Below are 11,043 nucleotides of genomic sequence, written 5' to 3'. Positions count from 1 at the left end.
GAGGTCTTGACTAGGGGGAAACTGCAGGGGTTGTGCACTGTGTGAGAAACTACCCACTGTCTGTATTTTCTTCTCCCAGTTCCTGATTTCCTGCTGTAATTCTCTGCACAGCCCTTGGCCAGGACAGGGAGAGGCTTCAGGGGCTGTCAAGTAGCAGAATTTGACCAATGAAGAAAAACTTGTCTCTCTATACAAATGTTTTTAAACCCTCCCTGCACAGGCCTGTGCCAGGGGGTATAGCTCAGTGGTAGAGCATTTGACTGCAGATCAAGAGGTCCCCAGTTCAACTCTGGGTGCCCCCTCATATTCTGGTTTTTTTTGGTGAGATTTTGGGGCATTTCTTCACTGGAATGCTGACTGGTAAGATCAGCTCAGCTTCCTCTCCTATTAATTTGTTTTCACAGTTACAGATGGAGCCAGAATGTGCAGGGGAAACACCAAAGTCTTGAAGGAAGTTTCTGTTTCAAGAGACTGCTTCAAGGGGACAGAGTGTAACTGGGAGAGGAAAGAGAGATGGGTAGGGAGGAACTGGGCCAAGGTCAGCAGTAAATGGAGAGAGTGTGGGAGGGAGTGTCTGTGCCCTGTGTGGGAGTGGAGGGACTCAACATCTGGGCTGGTGTTGCTTTTCAGTCTAGCACTTTCTGCAGCAGGATTTGCTTCCTGTGGAACAGAGAGTTGAGAGATTGGGGTAGAACATACTTTAAAGTGCTTTTTTTTTTCAGGTGATTTGAGGGGTTCACAGGCAGGGGGTATAGCTCAGTGGTAGAGCATTTGACTGCAGATCAAGAGGTCCCTGGTTCAACTCCAGGTGCCCCCTCTTTTCTTCTCTTTTAACCTTTCTTTTGCCAAAATTTCTCACAGAAAGAGGATGGAGGTCTCTTCCTGGGTCCGGTGAGCTTGTGCTGGGCACTGGAGGTTGGTTTCTGAGCTTTAGCCTTGCAGGTACCAAGGCCCTACCTACGGTGAGCTGCAGGAGTTGTATGTGCATAGTGTGATTAACTGCTCGCTGTTTGCTTCTCTCTGTTCCTGATTCCCTGCAGCAATTCTCTGCACAGCCCTTAGAGGCTCAGGGGGCTGTCAATATGAGAATCTGACCAGTGGATGTAAAACTTTGCCTCTCTGTATGAATGTTTTTAAAATGTCCTTGTGAGAGGTACAAACCCAGGGGGTATAGCTCAGTGGTAGAGCATTTGACTGCAGATCAAGAGGTCCCTGGTTCAACTCCAGGTGCCCCCTCTTTTCCACTCCTTTGCCCTTCCTTTTGCCAAAATTTCTCTCGGAAAGAGGACGGAGAGCTCTTCCTGGGTCTGGTGAGCTTGTGGAGGGTGCTGAAGGTTGGTTTCTGAGCTCCATTATTGAAGGTACTGAGGTCTTGACGAGGGGGAAACTGCAGGGTTTGTGCACTGTGTGAGAAACTACTCACTGTCTGTATTTTCTTCTCTCTGTTCCTGATTCCCTGCAGCAATTCTCTGCACAGCCCTTGGAGGTTCAAGGGGCTGTCAATATGAGGATCAGACCAGTGGACATAAAACCTTGTCTTTCTGGGTGGATGTTTTTAAAATGTCCTTGTGAGAGGTACAAAGCCAGGGGGTATAGCTCAGTGGTAGAGCATTTGACTGCAGATCAAGAGGTCCCTGGTTCAACTCCAGGTGCCCCCTCTTTTCCACTCCTTTGCCCTTCCTTTTGCCAAAATTTCTCACAGAAGGAAGACAGTGAGTTCATCTTGGGTCTTGCGAGCTTGTGCAGGGCACTGAAGGTTGGTTTCTGAGCTCCGTTATTGAGGCCCTGATTAGGAGGAAACTGATGGAGTTATGTGCTCTGTGAGAAACTTCTTGCTGTCTGTATGTTCTTGTTTCTGATTCTCTGCACTAATTCTGTGCCCAGCCCCTTGGCAGGCACAGGGGGTTGTGAAATAAAACAATATGACCTGTGGACATGGACGCTTGTGTCTCTTTACAAAAATGTTTTAAAATCTCATTGTAGAACCTGACCATGCAGGGGGTATAGCTCAGTGGTAGAGCATTTGACTGCAGATCAAGAGGTCCCTGGTTCAACTCCAGGTGCCCCCTCTTTAGCTGTTTTTTCACCCTTTCTTCTTCCACAATCCCTTCACACAGTCTCTGGAGGCACTTTCTTACCCTTCTGAGGTTTTGGAAATCCCTTGGTGATCTTTCCCAGGAGTGAAATCAGACTTTGACTCTCCAACCTCTCTGCTCCTGAACACTGCATGTACGGATAAACAAGCTGGCTCTGCTGGTCTAGTTTTTCCTGTTTTGAGTAATTGCTGTTAATTAAAGAGTAAACAGCGCGTATGATGTATGCACTAGAAGAGTGCTCTCTGCAAAGTGTTTCCGGGCGGATGTACGTGCTGTAGAAATCAGTGTGTGGTTGGGTTGTTGAATGGCAGCTCTTCTTTTAGGTCCTACCCCGGGGCTCGAACCAGCGACCCTCGGCCCCGCAGCCGGACGCGCTGCCCCTGAGCTGCGCCCCCGGGGCTCGCGGGGGGAGGTGGGCGGGGCTTGCGGGGAGGAGGTGGCGCAGGGGCAGCGCGCGGGGCCGGGAACCGGGAGGTCACCGGTTCTAACCCGCCCCCGGCGCTGCCACAGGGACCCACACCCCGCGGGGCGGGAGCGGTTCGGCAGCAAACACGGGGACCGGGACACCCTGTTACTGCGGTTATAGCACCCCAACACCTTCCTCCCGGGAATTATCTCCTGTTCAATCATCTCCTGTAACCGCGATGTGTAACTGCCCGGGAGAATTCGCTCGGGGACACCCCGCCCCGAGCTGCGCCCCCGGGATCGGCCCCTGGGAAAGGAAAGGAACCAACCTGCAGGCCCGGGCACGGCCACACCCGGCCGGCTCCTCACGGTACCGGCGGGCGGGGGGAGTCCCGCTTGCTCCGCGCCGTTTAACCGTCTCCTCCACCCGGGAGGGCGGGCGGTGTCACGCTAGTGCTTTATATCTTTTCTTTTTCCTCACTGACCGGCACCGGGAGGCCCCGCGGAGCCGGCTGTACCCTCCGCCGCCGCCGCCTTGGCCCGCCATCTTGCCGGCTCCCCTCAGCGTCGCGGCAGAAGTGACGTCTCTGAGCGGCGCCGGGCGGAACAGGCGGTGACGCGTCGCGCGTTGATGACGCCCGCACAGGCCCGGTAGCCGCGGGGGAAGCGCAGGCCCGTCCGCCGCCATGGGGGGAGGCGACCTGGTGAGGAAGGCCGGGGTCTGGGGGAGCCGAGCGGGCCGAGAGTCGTCCCCGGGGCTCCCGGGAGCAGCCCGGGCGGGGACGGGTCGGGTTGATCGGGCCCTGCGGCCGTGTCCGTGTTCTCCGGTGGCTGCAGGGCCGCCGGTGTGAGCGGGTCGCGGTGGGAACGAGCGTGTCCCTTTCTGCGGGCCCCGTCGCTAGTGCTGGCGGGCTGCGGGCGAGCGCGGCTGTGAGCGGGCCCTTCCCCGTGGCCACCGGCGGGGGGGGGTCGATGGGGACCCCCGGGCGGCGGCGTTTGTTGGGGCTCCGTTAACGTTCCCCGTTCGGTCTCCCCTCTCCTGCAGAACCTGAAGAAGAGCTGGCACCCCCAAACCCTGCGCAATGTTGAGAAGGTGTGGAAAGCCGAGCAGAAGCATGAAGCTGAACGGAAGAAGATCGAGGAGCTGCAGCGGGAGCTGCAGGAGGAGCGGGCGCGGGAGGAGATGCAGCGATACGCCGAGGACATGGGCACCGTCAGGTGAGGTGGGACTGGTGGCCCCCAGGCTGCTGGTACAACCTCTGGGGCCAAGCACTGCCCGGCGGGGTGGTGCTGGTGCTCCTGGTGCCCCTCAGAGAGCCGTGGGTTTAATGTCTCTGATGATAAAATGATTCCGCTCACCTTCGTAAGCCAGCACCTTAAAAAAAATAACTTCGGAGCTGTGAAAAGGCAAATGAGACGGTCTTGTTTCCAATAGGAAGAGAGAAGAGAAGTTGGAGTGGATGTACCAGGGTCCTGGGGGCATGGTGAACAGAGAGGAGTATCTTATGGGTCGCCCTGTGGACAAATACGTCTTTGAGAAGACAGAAGACAAGGATGCCGGCTGTTCCAACGAGACAGGACTTCTCCCAGGCTCCATTTTTGCCAAGACGGGTGCCAATTCTGTCCTAGATATGGCAAACAAAATCCGGGAGGATCCACTTTTCATGATAAGGTACAAAATCTGGGGGTTAAAGCAGTAGCAGATGAGGCAAAGCATCAATATTAGCGACTCACCAAGAGCTGTCTTATTTGTCTTTGGTGAGCTCCAGGCTGGAGGTGGCAGCCCTGGCCTCTGCCAGCTTTGCTCACCCTTTTACGTGTGTGTGAGTATATCTGGTCTGCTTTCAGGATTCAGGCATTTATTAGTGTCATCGGCAGATTAATGATAACAGAAGACATTTTTGTTTACCCTATTAGTACACTTTTTGTTGAATGTACAAAACTTGCCTGTTTTCCTGCTTTATATGTTTCTAGAGCTCGCACTTGATTGGTATCGTTCATGAAAGTATGATCTTTTCAGTTGTTTGGAAATATTAATGTGTTTGTCTCCTGCTTTAGAAAGAGGGAGGAGGAAAAGAAGAGAGAAGTTTTGAATAACCCTGTTAAAATGAAGAAAATCAAAGAATTGGTAGGTGTATCTCAGTACTCTTTTACAGACTCGCAGAATACACTGAACCAGGGAGAGAATCATAGGTCAAAAATAGTATCATTTAGGATAAGGAGCTTAGTTCCATTTCCTGACTCTTTCACACAAAGACAGAATAAATTCAGCTTTTTATAATCCTCATATAACAGAACAAGGTTTCTTCCCAGTCATTCAGCAAGAATTAATTTATCTTCCTTTCAAATTCAGTGTTATTTTAGTTTTCTTACTCTTCTGGTGTGGTTTTTTTTTCTTTTAGATAGTGATTAATTGTTGATTTAGTACTTAGTGATTGCAGACATAGGATTTGACATGTGCTAATTCCAAGCTGACGCTGGAAAGACTCCATTAAGCTCTTTAGTTTAGAGGGAGGACCTTGTTAAATGGTTTAGGTTTTGTTCCAGGAGCCTTTCCACAGAGAAATCTGTTACTTTGCCTTGTGATGCTTCCCCAGTATAAAGCTGGTAATTATTGCTAATGAAACGGTGTCTTGGTTTATAGCTGCAGAACAGTTTAGATAAGAAAGAGAAAAAGAAGAAGAAAGAGAAGAAGAAGAAGCACAAGAAACATCGGCATCGCAGTTCTAGCAGTGAAAGTGACAGCAGTGATGAGGAGCGAAGCAAAAATAAGTAGGTTTTGAGGTTTTGTAGTAAAAATACCATGTTTCCTGGTTAATTCGTTTATTTTTTTCATGTCTCATTTAAATCCTTTCTGAGTGTTCTATATTTCTAATTAAAATTGTTAATTTGCCTAAGTGTTTCTATATATTATTTCATCACTTTTGCATCGTTAAGTTATTTAAATGACATTTTAATGTTAAAAATTGTGTTCTTGAATGTCATCTGCTTCACAAGTACTGTTCTGTTTTCTCTTTAGGTCTCAGAAGAGGATGAACAATTCCTCCTTGAAGTCAGCTCCTTTCAAAGTCCCGGGATATGGCTTACAAGTAAGTCCCTGTGTTTTGCTCTTCTCTTTTCGGTGGCGAGTGCCCGGAGTCAGGGAAGAGCAAGACCTTTGGCAGTTTGTCGTGAGACGCTTCGGTGTCTGGAAGAGGACTGTGAGGGGGAGGTGATAGGATAAAGTTCAGGTTCAATTTGAAGCCATCAAAGCCTTGAAACTGGGGTTGTTCAGATCCTGGTAGGACTTTTGTCTCCTCTGGATTCAAGTTTAGTTTTTATGCAGTTTCTCTTCGGCGTCACGCGTGTTTTAAATACTCTGCTTGGCTGTCTCAGCAGTTGAGTTTACTGAACACGATACAGAAATCATGTTTTTAGTCACAGGTGTCAATAAGAACCTAGGAAGTGGGATAGTTAATGACAAACCACGATGTACACTCCTTCCTGCACTTAGCCTGGTCTGAGGTCTCCTCTGTGACTTTAGATTGTCGTCCTTTTATGAGACATCTCTCCTGAAAGATTCTCTTTTTGAATTCCAGGTCAGAGACTCGGAGCAGAGCCACAGGTCCCGGGGCTCTCCAGCTGCCAGCCAGGAGAGGGCTCCCCACAAGCACCGGGATCGCTCCAGATCCAGGAGCCATTCCCGCTCCCCTCAGAGACACTCCAGCAGGAAGAATTCAGACCAGGCTGGATCCAGGGGCTCAAGATCTCCTTCTAGACACAGCAAACAGTGAGTGTGGCTCACTTGGCTGATGTAAACCCAGGGCTGCTGGTGGGGGAGTGGGGGGGGAGATCTCTAGGATCAAAGTCCCTCTTTTTCAGTCTCATTCTGCCACTCTAGTGATCTGGCCACGTCATTTCTCAGCTCTGGGTGTAAGGGCAGGAGCTGGGCTGTTGTACAAGGGTGCAGAAGCACCCAGGGGAGGGAGCTCCTGGAGGGCACACGCTGGCTGTGATTGCACCCTTTAGGTATTGCTTGTGACTGTACTTGATTTGGGCTAATGATTCTCTTTAAAAAGTATTTATAATTTGAATTATCTTTACTAAATGCTCATAAAACGGTATTTACTGTTTGCTGATGAAATAATTAAAATTAGTAAAAATAGATGGAAATTCACAGTATATTAAGAGTCATTAGAATTTGTTTTCAAAGTGGACAGGTCCTGCAGTTACAGAGATGTCTTAGGTTCGGAATGTATACAAAAATCCAGGGAAAGTTGAGAGGTGGGATAATGTATGTTCATCTGTCCTAAAAAAGAAGGTATTTCTGGGTTACAGACACAGCAGTCGAGAGGAGAAGGGCAGAGCTAGGAGCCCGTCCCCGAAAAAGAGCTATCGCCGGCAGCACACACCAGGTTACACCAGGTAAGGAAGACCCTGTTCCTCTGCTCTTGGATGGAAGTTGCCCTGGTGGTTGTGAAACAGCCGGGTGTCATCTGTGAAGCAAATTTTATTCTGTTAATGGAAATAGATTGGATTGAATGTCCAGAAAGTCGGGCAGAGTGTCCTAAAGTGCTCGGTTTGGTGCCATCGAGCTGGATTGTTAGTTAACACCTTGGACAACTTCCCAAACTGACTCACGTGGTTCTAGGTCTCCACGTGTCTCACATCACTGTGCACAGCAGTAATGAGAAGTCAGTCTTTGTCCCACAGACTGTTAATTAGAAGCATCCTGTTTCGCTTACACCAAGTAAGATGACAGCATCATCTTACCAGTAAGTTAAAAACAAGAAGGCTGAAAAGAGGAGGAAAACCAACTTTTTCTGAGGATGTGGTAAAGCAGAACATTTAGACCTTGGACAACTTCCCAAACTGACTCACGTGGTTCTAGGTCTCCACGTGTCTCACATCACTGTGCACAGCAGTAATGAGAAGTCAGTCTTTGTCCCACAGACTGTTAATTAGAAGCATCCTGTTTCGCTGTCACCAGGAAAATAAGACCCTTGACAGCATCATCTTACCAATAAGTTAAAAACGAGAAGGCTGAAAAGAGGAGGAAAACCCACTTTTCCTGAGGGTGTGGTAAAGCAGAACATTTAGAGATGTCCTTACAAGCTTTGCTGATTGGCTACCAAATTAAAAGCCATGTTAAACACCTCAAATTTGGGGGATTGTAAATCATCTGGAAGAATGGAAAGCAAGAGGAGGGTGGGGCCCAACGCGCTATCGATTCACAGCAATGGTGTTTCCTCCCCAAACAGAAAGATCTCTCCAGAGGAACTAGAGCGTAAACGGCAGGAAATGATGGAAAATGCCAAGTGGCGGGAAGAGGAGAGAGCAAACAACCTCAGGAAGCACCGAAAGGAGGAGGAGCTGGAACGAGAGCTGGAGAAACTCGACTCCAGGGATGGGAAGTTCTTCCAGTGAGTGGCTTTTATTTGCTTTTTCATTCAAGGGAAACGCAGGCCACGGCTTCTCAGGAGCGAGTGGCAGCCTCAACATTTGAGATGTTTCAGGTTATGGTGTAAGATCCATCTCTTCTGCGTTGTGCAGTGAAACGAAAAACTAAACCATATTCCTGAGGACCATGTTTCAGATTATGGTGTAAGATCCATCTCTCCTGCATTGTACAGTGCAACTCCTTAAAGATCATCTAGTCTAACCAAAAACCTAACTCTGACAAAAAAAGAAATAAGAAATAAGCAATTAAAAAAAAAAAAGAAAAAAACTAAACCATATTCCTGAGGACCATGTTTCAGATTATGGTGTAAGATCCATCTCTCCTGCATTGTACAGTGCAACTAGTCACATCCAGTGTTCCCAGACTCTCTTCTTGACCCAGGAGATAGCGATTTCGTTGATGGTCTTGGTGCTCAGCCTCAAAAACCAGTGATCTGTTATTTTTTGCCCTCCTGCAGAAAGGCCTAGTGGTGTTTGACAGGCAGGTATTAAAAACTGCTCTGTTTTTAGGAGCTTGGAACAGTTTTAGGCCTGCAAATCCACTGGGAGTCTGTGCTGAGAGCTTGGGGGACTGAAACCTGTGCTCAAGAAGAAATAAGACCGGGTGGTCACTGACAGTCCCTTGTGCACGTGGCAGGCAAAGGAAACAGGGGGGGCACAAGACTTTCCAGAAAGTGCAGCGAGAAGGATCCTCTGGCAGTGTTGTGTGTTTTGGGGTTGCTGCAGCAGAGTATTCTCCAGGCTCTATAAATTAATCAGAGGAGAATGTATACTTAACTCCTGAAGCTGTCCAGAGTTGGGATTGCATAAAAGTGGCTTAAAATCACAATGGATTTTCTCCGTGAGCGAACGGGGGGAGGTTTTTGTGTGTTTCCCTGTGCAGAAGGAACCGGTTGAGCTGCCAACCGTGGTGTTTATTGGCACGTTGTTTGAAGAGGGAGATGGGCAGGAGGGAATGGTTTGGAAAAGCACAGCCTTGGGATCTGAAGTGGTAAAAGACAGTGAGTGGTGGCAGGGATCCCTCCTCTCTCCTCTGCCATTTACAGCACGAGCACCTGGGGCTCCCAGGGGGCTGCTGCCCTGGGATCAGGAACACGTTGCTTTTCCCTCCCTCGCCTCACGCAAAGCAACCAAGTCCCCTGTGAGGGATGCACTTGTAATTAACAGTTAGTTATATTTGGAAGGTGGAAGAGACTGGAGAGCTACTGAAAATACATTTCTGAGCGCTGACCTTAAATAAGGCGTTGAATCTGTTACAAGCCAAACCAAAAGGTACTCCCTTCTCTCAGTGCAGACGTTGATAGGAAATGATTTGCTGTTTTCTGTGTTAGATGAATGTAGGGAGGTGACTTGGGGATGGCGAATCCTGCTGGAAATGGTTTGGAAGGAGATTCTGATTGCTTTTTTTCTTTTTGCTTGGATTTTCTGCAGTCGTTTAAAACTGGAGAGCGCGTCTACTTCCACCCTGGAAGACCGGGTGAAACGTAATATCCACTCCCTGCAGAGGACTCCTGCTGCCTTGGAAAAAAACTTCATGCAGAGATGAAACTTCCTTCTTCCCTCTGCTCCTGCGCGGGAGTTAAACCGGACTCTTATTCCCGGAGGTGAGAGACCTCCAGCACAGGCTCCCTGCTCCCGTTACCGTCTCCCGGAGCGGCGCAGGGTCCCTGTGGTGCCTCCCGGGCTCTGGGTGTTGGTGAATACCTTTGTAATGACTCTGGCCACACGAGGAAACCTTTGCTGGAGAACTCCTCAGCCTTTGTATTCCCTTCCTAACGCATCGCCACGGCTTTTCCTTCTCTCTCCACCTTGAACGGGTATATTTGTATATAATTATTACCAAATGATGCCAGTCGGTGGCTGCTTTCTACGCTGGGCAGATGGAGCTCTCTGTAGGACAGAGCGAAAAGACCTATTTTTGTTAGTCCTTAAAAAAAATCAAGAGTAGAACAAGTTCCCACGTGAGTTAATTTCATGGAAGTTGATGGAGCTGCAGGAGTAACGGACAAAATCCCCGTTCAGTGCTGTCCCTGTGCCAGGTGTGGGCTGGGAAGGTGACGCTGGACTGGGCTGGACTGGGAGGGAAATACTGGGAGGGAAATATTTGTATTTCACAGAATCTCAGAGAATCTCACAGATTCTCCAGAGAATCTCACAGATTCGCACCCAAAGGGAAGGAGGGGAACGAGCAGAGCGACCCCCAATCAGCAAATATTTCTCTGGGATTTTTTTGTAATGTAAGTAATGTGTATATGTACAGCGGTGTAGATCTTATTGTTTTATTTCTCTTTTTTTTTTTTTAATTAAGAAACTTTACTGCCCTTTTCAGATGTTCTTTGTGGCTTTTGGGGGTGGGAGGAGCAGGGTACCCCCCTCCAAAAGGATACCCCCTTTCCAAAGGGCTACCTCTCGCCAAAGGGGTGGTTCTGAGCCCCCGGGGGGTGTCACGGGCGGCGGCGGCTCCGTTGCGGGTCGATCCCGGCCCCGCTCCTCGCCCTTTAAACGGCGGCCCGTGACGTGCGGAGCAGCCCATTCATAATTCCAGGCGCCTCGCTGCTTATTGGCCCGCTCAGAAGGGGGCGTGGCCCGGGGCGGGCGCGTCACGCCAAGTGGGTGAGACCATCTCCGGGAAGAGGGGGAGGCGAGGGCGCTTGCTTTCCCCTTTATCTCTCCCCCTCCCTCCAGTCCTTCCCGTTGTCCCCTCTCTCTGCCCCAGCTCCGCTCCGCTTTTCCCCGTTCCCGCCGCGGGTTGAGTCGGGGCGAGCCGGCGGCCAGCGCCGCCCTCCCGCTGCCGGGGTTCCCCCCCCCATCCTGGGCGAAGAGGTGGTACCTCCCGCTCCCCACCTCCTCAGCCCTCCGCCATCTTGGCGCCTCCTCAGAGCGGGGCCGGAGCGGGCTCGGCCGGCGGCGGCGGCTCCTCCTCGGCGGTGGAGCGAACCACCGCGGGGGCGGGGTGGGGGGAGGCGGGGACGGAACCACAGCGGCGGGAGAGGAGGGGAGGAGGGACGGGACGACGGCCGGCAAAGGGGAATCTAACGGGCCGGGCCGGACCAAGGGGCAGGGGCTGACAGGGGCGGGCGGGACCACTAGGGGAAGATCGGAA

General features: G+C 50.4%; 1 protein-coding gene and 5 non-coding genes across 6 annotated transcripts; all 6 read left to right on the top strand.

Annotated features, from left to right (window-relative positions):
- Positions 1-230: 230 nt before the first annotated feature.
- Positions 231-302, top strand: TRNAC-GCA. Its single transcript has one exon. It is a non-coding gene; the product is annotated as a tRNA-Cys (tRNA).
- A 443-nt stretch (positions 303-745) lies between these two features.
- TRNAC-GCA lies at positions 746-817 on the top strand. The gene has a single exon. It is a non-coding gene; the product is annotated as a tRNA-Cys (tRNA).
- Positions 818-1,164: 347 nt separating this feature from the next.
- On the top strand, positions 1,165-1,236 carry TRNAC-GCA. Its single transcript has one exon. It is a non-coding gene; the product is annotated as a tRNA-Cys (tRNA).
- A 350-nt stretch (positions 1,237-1,586) lies between these two features.
- Positions 1,587-1,658, top strand: TRNAC-GCA. Its single transcript has one exon. It is a non-coding gene; the product is annotated as a tRNA-Cys (tRNA).
- Positions 1,659-1,997: 339 nt separating this feature from the next.
- Positions 1,998-2,069, top strand: TRNAC-GCA. The gene has a single exon. It is a non-coding gene; the product is annotated as a tRNA-Cys (tRNA).
- Positions 2,070-3,049: 980 nt separating this feature from the next.
- CWC25 (CWC25 spliceosome-associated protein homolog) lies at positions 3,050-10,268 on the top strand. Its single transcript, XM_014958911.1, has 10 exons — positions 3,050-3,205; positions 3,547-3,719; positions 3,937-4,173; positions 4,560-4,629; positions 5,146-5,273; positions 5,521-5,590; positions 6,080-6,270; positions 6,819-6,905; positions 7,742-7,903; positions 9,372-10,268. Exons 1-10 carry the CDS (start codon positions 3,188-3,190, stop codon positions 9,484-9,486), a joined length of 1,251 nt encoding a protein of 416 aa, XP_014814397.1. The 5' UTR covers positions 3,050-3,187; the 3' UTR covers positions 9,487-10,268.
- The last annotated feature ends 775 nt before the right edge of the window (positions 10,269-11,043 follow it).

Source organism: Calidris pugnax, unplaced genomic scaffold (genome assembly GCF_001431845.1).
Source record: "Calidris pugnax isolate Ruff unplaced genomic scaffold, ASM143184v1 scaffold335, whole genome shotgun sequence".
Lineage (NCBI taxonomy): Eukaryota > Metazoa > Chordata > Aves > Charadriiformes > Scolopacidae > Calidris > Calidris pugnax.
The sequence above is the reverse complement of the archived record's forward strand: the minus strand, read 5'-3'. Positions and strand labels throughout refer to the sequence as shown.

What these genes read in the sequence shown, in the direction of transcription:
- CWC25 (XM_014958911.1), top strand. An exon ending in GATCCACTTTTCATGATAAG is followed by an intron (nt 4,174 to 4,559) that starts GTACAAAATCTG and finishes CTCCTGCTTTAG; the next exon opens with AAAGAGGGAGGAGGAAAAGA. An exon ending in TCCCGGGATATGGCTTACAA is followed by an intron (nt 5,591 to 6,079) that starts GTAAGTCCCTGT and finishes TTTGAATTCCAG; the next exon opens with GTCAGAGACTCGGAGCAGAG.